Source organism: Meleagris gallopavo, chromosome 10 (assembly GCF_000146605.3).
Source record: "Meleagris gallopavo isolate NT-WF06-2002-E0010 breed Aviagen turkey brand Nicholas breeding stock chromosome 10, Turkey_5.1, whole genome shotgun sequence".
Classification (NCBI taxonomy): Eukaryota; Metazoa; Chordata; class Aves; order Galliformes; family Phasianidae; genus Meleagris; species Meleagris gallopavo.
The window spans coordinates 5,602,353-5,613,642 of record NC_015020.2 but is presented as its reverse complement, the minus strand read 5'-3'; the positions used below and the strand labels follow the sequence as shown (position 1 = coordinate 5,613,642).

General features: G+C 36.6%; 1 protein-coding gene across 1 annotated transcript; it reads left to right on the top strand.

The window, feature by feature from the left end:
• Positions 1-3,834: 3,834 nt before the first annotated feature.
• On the top strand, positions 3,835-8,760 carry LOC104912367 (uncharacterized oxidoreductase ZK1290.5-like; the record flags this gene model as incomplete). Its single annotated transcript, XM_031554954.1, has 2 exons — positions 3,835-4,093; positions 8,588-8,760. Coding segments are annotated over 2 exons (432 nt in total), but the record flags the coding sequence as incomplete, so codon positions are not given.
• Between the last annotated feature and the right edge of the window lie 2,530 nt (positions 8,761-11,290).

The window sequence follows — 11,290 nt, the reverse complement described above, 5'->3', positions numbered from 1 at the left end:
GCCTTTGGGGTTGTAACCTCACAAAATGCAGTTACTTCTGCAGTTTTTATTCAGCTGTGCCCTTACGCGTGGATGAGGATAAACTTGTGTTTAACAGCAGTATAACGTGTTTGTTGAGGAGGCAAGTTCACAGAGAAAGACTTTCAGATTATTTTGTGATTGGCTTGAATACAACTCTTAAAGTAGTGAAAGGTTTATCTAAAAAGTTAAAAAAAAAAAAAAGTATATCTATTTACGTAGCTACTGCTGCTCAGGCATTGTTTTACTTGCTCAGTTTTTCTCCCCATCTCTTGAAATTTTTGTTTTGGTTTTTCGTCTGGAAGGTGTTCAGCTCCCTTAGCGATTATAAAGTGAACGTTTTCTTTTTGTCTGTTCAGCAGTCTGAATCAGTTTGTCAGGGGTCATATGAATACAGAAGGAGGGAAGACTGCGGCTGCCTCTTTCAATAGCATTAAGCAATGATGATGAGTAAGGGCTGCCCGTCCGTGAGCCGCTCTATGGAACGGGCGTGCGGTTCTGTGAATGGATGAGCGGTGAACCTTGAAATGTGTTGTATTCATTGGCTGTGCATATAAGTAATGCTTTATGTTTTATCATCAGATGTTAGTAATGTACTGATACCAAAACTTGAATGAATTCATTATATCACATCAACAAAGATAGATTGTGACCCTATTGTTATGTAATGTTGGAATAATAGAAATAAAATTAATAGAACAAGATTATTTCAAGCTCATTATAGTATACAATGCCATATCCATACAATGAGTATGTAAACATTGATAAAATGATTTTTTTTTTTTTAGATTTCTTTTTCTGAAAGGTCTACTTAAAGATTTAAAAAAAATAAGTACAAAAGAATGGGTATTTTTCTAGGTGTTCTGTTTGTCAGCTGGGTTTTAATTTAGTACGGCAAACTGATGTCAGGGAAATGATCTCTATCCAGCCTGTAGTTTCATTAATATGGACTCTCCTAAATTAAGTGGTTCTGCTGATTCCAAGTAGCAGTAGTTACTTACATCAGAGGAAGTTTGTAATATGTTTAGATAAATAATATCTTCATATTTCTCAGAGAGTGTGAAGGCATGCTCCTCCAGAAGGTAAGAGGGAAAGTTGATTCTGATTCCTTTTTGAGGAAAAAATTAAATGAAAACTATTAAACATTGATTTATGTAGTGAATTGGAACTGTTGCAGGTGGAGCAGTTGGGATCGTTTCCTCAAGTGAATCTTTGTTACTTTATTTTCCTTGAAGCAAGTGTGCATCATGGAATGGGGAACGATAACAGATATATTCTCCTTTTCCCTTTTTTCCCTTCTTTCCTGCTCTCTCCCCTTACCTTAAAAGGGTTAATGTTAAAAAATAAAATCTGTTTGTCCTGAATGTTCTTACTGAAATCTATTATGCATGAAAAGAGGCTGAGTCCATTTGCCAGACCTCTAAATGAACTCCATTCATTCTGTGCTTGGAGAAGTCCATTCAGCCAGAAACAGGCATAATAATTACAACCTAATTTATTTGGCACTAACACCAGCTTATTATAAGGGATTTTTATGTAAAAGCGTAGTAATTTTTAAAAATTCTAGTTATATAATTTTTCAATAAAATTCCTTTAGTATCTAAATATTGAAAAAAATTACATGTATAGAAATGGATATAGATTAGCATTGCATTAATCTAAAACCACTTATTCAGAGTTTGAAATAGCAGTTTTGGAAGTGCAATTTAATTTATCCTTTTTGGTGTAAAACAAGTTACAGAGAAATGATCTCTAGATGATGCAGAAATTGAACCAGTTACAGTGTCTGTCAGTTACTGGAGAAAAGAGCTTTAAAGTTTTCTGTCTTTTAAAACTCTTAAACTTTGTTTAAAATCAGACGTGTCAAAATTGTAGGAATATAGTACTGTTGTTTCTTCACTCTGAAATCAGTGAAGAATTCAGTACTCCAAGTTTAGTAATCAAGTATGAATCAGGGATTGTCCCGTTCTGAGTAGAATATCATGATCCCCTAAGTCTTTGTGTGCCAGATTAGATCATATTATCATAGAATGGCTTGGGTTGGAAGAGACCTTAAAGATCAATCCCCTGACCTGGGCGGGGTTGCCAGTAGTTAGATCAGGCTGCCCAGGGCCCCATCCAATTTGGCCTTGAATGCTTCCGGGGATGGAACATCCAAGCTGCTCTGGGCAGACCATGCCAAGGCCTCACCGCTCTCTGAGTAAAGATTTTCCTCCAAAAATCTAACTTAAATCTCCTCTCTTTTAGTTAAAAGCCATTCGTCCTTGTCCATCAGACCAGTAAAAAGTTGGTCCCCCTTCTGCTTGTAAGCTCCATTTAAGTTTTGAAAGCCCAGTGAAGTTTCCCCATAGCTTTCCCTTCTCTAAGCTAATCAAGCCTACCTCCCTCAGCCTGTCTTCGTAAGAGAGGTGTTCCAGTTGTCTTTGTGACCCTCCTCTGGACGCACTTTTATTATATCTTAATATAGCAGATTATAGAAATAACATAGACTTTACATGTAAGATTGGGAATTTAAAAAACAGTAAGCGTTTAGGAGACTTGGCTTGTTTTATATGCCTTGCGACAGCGTAAGTGCTTGTTCTTGCATGCATTGTCACAGTGTGTGCAAGGAAGTCACACACATTACTATGGGCATCCTCTCTCAGTCCAGGCATGGAAAATTCTAAGGGTGAGCCTAAGATAGTTGTGTTTCTTTACTCTTTCTGATAGTTTGGTTGGACTTACACACTTGTTAATTTCGTGATGTACTTAATCCAGGAATAAATGCTATGTGTGGAGCGAAGGAGCGAATTAACAGTTGGAGACAAATTTCACTTTATTTGACCTGGATTCCTGTATTCAGCAGAGGCCCAAGAGCTTGGTGCTGTTATCCATCACAACTGCACAGGGCCCTCCTGACGTTAATGCCGTAACCATCTGCATGCTTATTGCTGCTTCTGGAATCTGGGCCTTTAAATACAAGTCATCATCTTAGCAGCTTGCTTTAGTCAGTGACTTAGGCTGACTGAGCATTTCCTCAAGCAAACTGTAGAAAATACTGTTTGTGAGAAGTCTGAGTAGAGGTGAGTGGGTGAGGGGCTCATGGCAAGGAAAACAACTAACAGGAAAGGGTAAGGAGAAATACCGTCCTCTACGCTCTCAACCAATTCTTTATCTGGCAGTCCTCCTGCTGACTGCTTTTCCTGCTGAGTCTCCTCCTCCTTCCGTCCCCTTGACAAGTAAAATACACTTTTTTGTACATCCAGTGAATACCTACACAATGAGAGTTACAGTACTTTGTTACCAAGACTCCCTGTATAGCCATTCTCTAACTCTTGTGTAAGATTCCATTGTTTTGGGTATTTCTGAGTTTGACATTATGTGAATTGCACCTGCAGTATGGCCCAGCCTGGGTTTGTACAATGCAGTAATTACTTGAAGCTACTAGGAGGTCAACAGAGTAAATGTTTCAGGATATGCTTTCTGCAAAGTGAATTGTTTTCAAGTTAAATATAAATTTTCAAATTGTTAATATTTTCATCTGAAAATCTTGTGCTCTTCTTTGAAAACTAAATGTCACATATGGATTTGCCATGAAGTATCTGTTTTCTTTTATGGTCTTCATCCTAGTCCATGACCCCACTTGATCTTTGATTTTGTTGGAGTTACTTCTGACCAGCATCAGCATCTTTCCCATCCTAGAGATCTGATTGGCACGCTGCTCACCAGTTCCCATTTCTTTACTGTTGTGAAGAGACAATTCAATAACAACCTTCTGAAGCAATATTTATAAAACAAAATAATATGTGAACAGTGTTGCTCATCTTTCACTTCTGATTTCCTTTAGGTACTTCCCATCAAGGTGGCTATTCCCATGATGCTGTGGTCCATGCATTACAGCAGTGCGGCATTCGTCATATTGACACAGCAAAAAGATATGGCTGTGAATCTCTCCTCCAAAAAGCTATCAAAGAAAGTGGTGTGAAGCGGGAGGACCTCTGGATAACTACGAAACTGTGGCACAGTGATTATGGCTATGAAAACGCAAAAAAAGCCTGCTTGGAGTCATGTGAAAGGCTTGGTGTTGAATATCTTGGTATGCATTTTTGATATAGCTTATTTGCTATACCTGCTATGTGAGTAAAGATGAGAAATGAATGAGTTCTGGAAAAAATGTTATGTTGCAGATAAATTATAAGAGTCAAACTCTGCCCTTATTTACGCATTCACAAATTTCTTCTGTTCTAAAGGAAATTTGTGTATATATAACTGAGGGTACAGATTTTTTCCTTGTTGCACATCTTTTAAAATGGAAAAAGGTACAGTTTTTTTAGTAAAAGTACATTTCATTGTTAATTTGAGTATTCACTAAATAAATTAGTGCTGTATTTTTTGCTGAAAACACTACAAACCTGTGGAAGAACAAGAATTCACAGATTTGTGATATTTTTTTAATAAGGAAAGAAAAATGTGTAAGTTCTTGTGGTCTGCTACATCTCAGGGAATGGGAGTCCTTTCTAAAAGTTATTTTGTGAGACTATTGATACTTGTAAAATTTCTGGATATCTGCATCTGTTGATGCAGTACACTTTGGGGGAAAAGATCAGAAGACTCAGTCTGCCACCATATTAGACTTGCTTTAAAATACACCCTGGTCACAAACTTTTCATAGTCAAAGATGTGGTATCCTTGCTATTGTATTAGACAGGCAGTGAGCAGCAGTAGGGGCCTCAATTATGTGTAACAGATCCCAGGAGTGGTGGTACTTGATAAAAAGTAAGTTGTGTCTTTGAAAATGCTTTCAGTTCTTCCTAGCTAGGTAGAGCAATGGAAGGAAAATAGAAGGTGAATTTAAAGTACTCATCTAAACTAATGACATTGTTGTAGAGAATGTTTATGCTGACAAGGATTAATTGATCAACTATTACCTGTTAGTGTCCTGAAAACACATATTTCCTTCTTTTGCTTTACCCTGTGCACTTGTATTCACTGGCTATTTAGCTTGATACTTTGCAAGATGTAGGAACAAAACCTGTATCTGTTAAAGATCTGTATATTTATATGCAGATTTTTGGCTCCATTCCTCGTGGAAATGTATTCCTGAGCTTCCTGCACAACCACAGAATAAAGCAGAATGAATTAATATTTCTTTCTCAGTCTTGTGCAAATAGAGGTTACTATAAGAGGATTTTCATGATCAAAGTTTCAATCCCTAGCTCTGTCCTTAAAATTAAGAAATAGCATGTTTCTTTCTCTCTTCTTTCTACTTGTTTTGTTTGCTTTCTTTTTTCCTCTGCTTGCTGTGGCACTGGTGCTGAATGCCAATGAGAGGAAAATTTGACTCACTTCCAGGAAATCTTTCTCAGTGATTTCTCTCAGTAATTTGCTTTTATTTTCTTAGGTAGTAAGTAGACTGATTAAAGTCTGTGCTCATGCAAAAACTCACTTTGGACATGGCTGTTCAGCAGGAACTGAAGGGGACAAAAATGTGGGAGCAAGAAGTGCACTAATATTGTCATCAAACGAGAGAATCCTTTGTCTGGAATAAACAGAACCTTATTCTGTGTCCAGCTCTGAGACTTCTTTTGCTCACATTACTAAGACAAATTTAGGAGTGTTATAGGTGCCTGCACAATATGCCCCAATACCGACTTCAGTTTGTTTTAACTTAACAATTTATAAACTGTGATGAATTGGGGAATATTTTGTGTGAAATTTGTGGATCTGTCAACAAGGATGGTGACCTTTACAAGAGGGCGGGGAAGACAGAAAAGGCTGTGTAATAATTATTCTGTGGTTGTGTGAAAGAGGTGCAGTTGAGTTCTATGTTCTGTGCTACATGTGCTGGTGAAGTAGACCCTTATGAGAGGTACAATCCACAGTGTTTCATGGGTTTGCAAAGAGCATCCTGCTTTAGGGTTCTGTGTTCCTCCTGTCTGAAAAGACCCAAGTGGAAGGTACTGTGGAGGGGTTTTCAAGCAGAAAGTAGCAATATGTTGAAACGTGAACTTTTCAAGTGATTAAAGAAAGCCAGGAGCTTTTTGTTGAACGTTTTGAGACTTACAAAAAGAATGCAGAAGACTGGTTGGAAAATAAAGTTATAAGCTTGTAGACCTAAACTTAGATACCCTCGCTCTCTTTTTGTTCGAGAAAAATTGTAGTAATAGCAGGGCTATTCATGTCTAGGCTTATTTAGGATAGTAAATTATTTAGTTTCAAGCATCTGTTAAAGCCAGCAGTTTTTCTTGAATTAGAAGTATGGAATGCAGAGCAGAGTATTACTCTAGATTTCCTGATTTCATCATATATTAATCAAATACATATTCACAGTATTTCCATAGGAATACTTGATTCATACAGAAACTTGCAAGATCCTAGGTAACATATCTGTGAAGTTGCACCTTTGTTTGCAGACCTTCAGAGCTGCAGATCTGTAGGAGCCTGGCAGCCAACTGTGCAGTGAAGGTCTTTGTCTCAAGGAAAGCTCCACTCATGTCCTGAAGAGTCCATGTAGCCTACACCAAAGAGTGATATAATGCTAATGGATAAATCTGTGAAACTGATAGGAGGCAGTCACTGCTTTTTAAGAGAAAGTGTTCCATGTAAATACTGTTACAAAACTTCTCTGATAGATGCTTTTGGGCAAATGGCATTAGGAAAGCAGTGTTCCAGCGTTTTTGTTTGAATCACTAGATTAAATATCCATGAGAAACTGGATATAATTTTTTAATTTGTGGGCGCTGGTTATAACAGAGATTCTTCTTCTGTTTTCTAAATGTGGTACTCCAACTAGCAGTCACAGTAAACCAATAAGAAATGGCAGCAAATCTTATGGGTTTGGCAGCAGCAGAATACATTCCTTGGGATTTAGATCAAACCTCCAAAGTAACTTCTTGAATGTGATTTGTGGGTTACTGAGTTCATAAACAATTTTTTTCCTGGTGCCTATTCTGATTCTGTCAGGTTCAACCAAATTTAACCTATTGCAGATCTACAGCTGGAACTGGACTAATCTTGGTTGCATCAGCACATTTGGTGTACCATGTCTTGATAATTTCTTGCATCCTAGTGATGATAATACACCCAATTCAGATCATAAATTAATACAGAACGTTTTGGAGGCTGCTTCATGCTGATCATTATATATACATATATATAATAGCAATTTGAATAGAATCATAGACTTAAATTTCTGTGGCCTTTAAATGTGACAAGTCCCTTTCCTTCTGAATTAATAGAAACTGTGTTGGTTGTAGGTGCCACAACCACTAAAAAGTCAAAAACCGCTCTGTTTTAAATGTGTGAAAGCTGTTCTCATATGAAGGTTAGTTTTCCTGCAGCTGTGTTTTGACATTTGAACTTTAGGCCCTCATTTAATACTGCACCACCATAACTTGATTGTCTGTAAAGCATGCTTTAAAAAGCTGATAAATACAGCAATCGATTGTGATTTTCTTAAGAGCATCCTGATACCGTGAATCATCACTTACAATTTTGAGTTAGGATTATTAAGAATATGATTGTAAGAGACCTCAGAGTATTTCTTTATCCCTCTACAACAAAGCAAAATCTATGTCCGTGTCATTCTCAGCAGATAAAAAATGTAGTCTGTTCTTAAAAACGGCCACTGATAGCTATGCAATTCTTGATTAATGAAATATTAAGCTGTTTTGATTATTATTATAAACTAATTTCTTGCCTCTGAAATTAGAATGTTTGTGTTCTTGTAATCCCCTGGGGGAAGAAATACCTTCAGCAAAAGAAAATGTGTGGGTGCAGGTGTGAATGTGTGTATGAATGAAGGTGAAATAATAGAGTTTGGTTTGTGATGTGCTTGTTGTTCTTAGCACTCCAGAAGTGTTATGGAAAGTTTTCTGACATGCATTGGAGGTACACAGATCCTCGTTTAAAATAGCTATGCTTAATTTACTCAAATACAGTGGCAGATCTTCTGCTTATTGCTATATTCTGCTATTCTTCCATGTCTAACTGTGCTGTGGTGGTTAGTGCATGACTGGCAGAAAGACTATTTTACGCTGTGTATCAGAGATAAGGTACCATTTCCCCACTTCAACGAACTCAGACGTGCTGTATTTTGTGATCTAGTAGATGCTTTCTAGTCCTAAATGTGTATGTTTCTAATTGCAAAGTATTTTTTATTGTAAAAAAAAAAAAAAAAGCCTAAATTACAATAAGCATCATAGGATGATGCCAACATTGTGTGCTAAGCATTTACCTTCTCTGAACTTCAAGACTGGTAGCACTGCAGTGGTAGTCAAGTCTTAATTAACTAGTGACCAAAAGCCCTTTAATTTAAATGGGACCTGTTGTATGTTGAAAGCTTATACTAACGTGACCATGGAATTCTGGTTACAGTGACCTAAGCCTGAAGCAAAAGTGCGACTTCGGCCACCTTTACTTACTAATAAATTCTTATAGGATTTAATTAATTAAAACTGAGTGGATGTATTTAGTAATGATCATGGAGTTGTGTTTCGATAATAGTATGTTAGGAGCCTCTGTGGAGGGAACGTGCTGCTTCGTGTGATTTGACATTTTTTTGTAGACTTCGATACCATTTCTTTTCCAGATCTTTATTTGATACACTGGCCTGATACTCATGTTCCAGGTAAAAGCAATCAGGAGGTTCGAGCTGAAACCTGGAGAGCAATGGAGGAGCTTTATGAGAAAGGTAATGTAATAATTAAAAACTTGTCTTTGCAGAAGGAATTACGATGCGTTTTGGCTTTGGAAAATCTATAATGAAAGGTGTTTAAAAAAAAAAAATCATTTGAGCTGTGTGCTCATATTTGGATGATATTTGAGCCTCTTTGAAAATTGCATCATTAGCGTTCTGATAAACTAAGAGAGTTTTATGTTGCTTTTAAGTAATATGATTCCAGGTTTTGCCTGTGAGATTAATGATGTGCATACTTCCTTGAAAAATTCTACAGATTATGATGAAATGTATATGTTACAGCAGAATGTGTTTGTAGTAGCTTCCTCTGTTGTCAGTATAAATCGCACTACCAAGTTTTATTTTGTTTTGATCTTTTAAAATTTATTTTAGGATGTCATTTTCCACTTTATCTTGTACTATGCTACTTTATAGGACTACTTGTGTTTCAGAAAATGTCAACAAAACAAGCTGGATAGGTAGGAACAAATATTAAACTGTAAATTCTTTGTTTTAACTTTTTCAAAAACTTTCAGAGGAGGGAGCTATTCTCTCAGGTTGAGGTTTCTGTCAATATGGTTTTTTTTGGTGCACGGTAATCTTCTGTTTATGTTCGTATCAGTAGGAAGAGTAGGCTGCCCCAAGCAAAATTTATCATGTAGGTTTGAGGGGAGGATTTTGCTCCTGAAGTATGAACAGTATTTTTAGAAACAATGTAAAAGAAGGTCCTGTCATGCACTTCTTAGGCAATGTGATCCCACTGTGTTTGGATCTTCAAAGAATTTATGTGGACTGTGAGAAGAAGGTTTGTCTATTTGCCAGCTATACTGAAACAGTGATTGTAGCAATAGAGTGCTGCCCATACAGCCTGCAATGGCATGCTGTATGTCTTTTATCAGTTTTATCTGAGTAATAAACAAACCCACTTTTTGCACTTCTACCCTTGAAGTGTTTTTGGTTTGCGTTTGGAAGCACAGAAGTAAATAATCTTTGATACATCTTTGGTTTCTGCTTTTTATATTAAGCATAGGGAAGTTGCAAAAAGTACTTTTTTGCTGTGTAAGGGATTACAACATTTAGTTTTGAAAGAAATACTGCACCAACCACCAACCTCATGTTTGAAGGCATTTTAAGTCCAAAGATGGATTGGATCATTCAGCAAGCTATTTTGCTTTTCCACTGCTTTCTGATGGGTGTTTAGGCTAACACATATCATTTGTGCCTGGGTATGCCATCCTGATTTGCTGCAACTAAGTTACATTTTCACTTGCTGTTATTATTCCTATCCTGATGTGTTTATTCTGCTTTTGCTTATATTTGTGATGTTTTTATTTCATGTCTTTTGTATTTCAATGCAAAAGATTTTGAGCTATTCAGTGATCTTCAGTGAGACAATGGAAACACTGAATTCTTTTTTATTTTTTGTTCCTATGCATGGTATCTCTTCATAGATACTGAGGTTGTATTTATTTATTTATTTTGCAGTTACGTTTCTTTGTCACTTTGCACTACCGTTTTCTTAATTTAAGCATTCTGTAGGCTCATGATTCACTGTTTAGCCTAAGTATTCCAGCTCTGGTGGTCTACTTTACCCTAGGTGAATTTACCCTCACCTGTAGATGATTTGTTAGTCTGATTGAATCAAGTGCCTTTGAACATTAGCCTACACAGTTCTGTTTTAAGGGGTGCAGACTCTGCATGTTTGACCATAACCAGAAACTATTACTGAAATGATATGCAAAAGTTAACCACTCTGGAGATGGAAATGCAATGATTCCTGAGGAAAATGTTAAATAATTTGTTTGCATGGTTAACCACTAGACTTTCAGCTGAAGATTGAATGATTACTGCATATTTTTGTGACTTGCTATGTGTTATGTGAGTAACGTGTTAGCCTCAGTACAAATTGAATATATGACTTGGTCAAAATCCTTACTTGAGGGGAAAAAAAGAGTTTTAGGCTAAAGGGTGAGTTTTTCATTTTCACTGAATGCAGCTTTGGTGCAAGTAGTCACTGGTTCCTGTTCACAATACTGTTTTTTTAGGACATGCTTACTGGGGCCTAGCTTGAAGCAAAGCAACAGTAGAAAATAAAAACTTCAGGTTTAAGGATTGTCTGTTTAAAAATGAATAATATTTCTCAATCCATTCATGAAGAAAAGATTGAAGTTATTCAACTTGCTTCTGGGTTTAGCAACTAGCTGTATCCACACTGAGGAGTTTCTGAAAATGCAATGACATTAAACATAATTCTCTGTGGAAAAGCTGGTTTGTTTTATGGGATTAACAATGCATATCTGCAAGAGACTGGTAAGATGATAAAAAATCTCAATATTGACCAAAGTCTTTGGTCCAGCTGAGGTAACAAGATTTTTCTTTAATGACTTCTTTGTATTCACAGATACTTTGATTGGAGATATTTGAAAATCTCATTCTTTCAACCTCTATTTAAGTCCTGGCTGATGTTTATTCTACAAAATTCCACTTACCTGAGGCAAACAAGATTTTAAAGTAATGTAAATTATTAATAGTCTTTTATTATATCACCCTAGCAGGCAGGTAAATAAGTTATTAGTACTTGAGTCTGTAAAAGTCCTTGCAGGTTGGGTGGTTGTT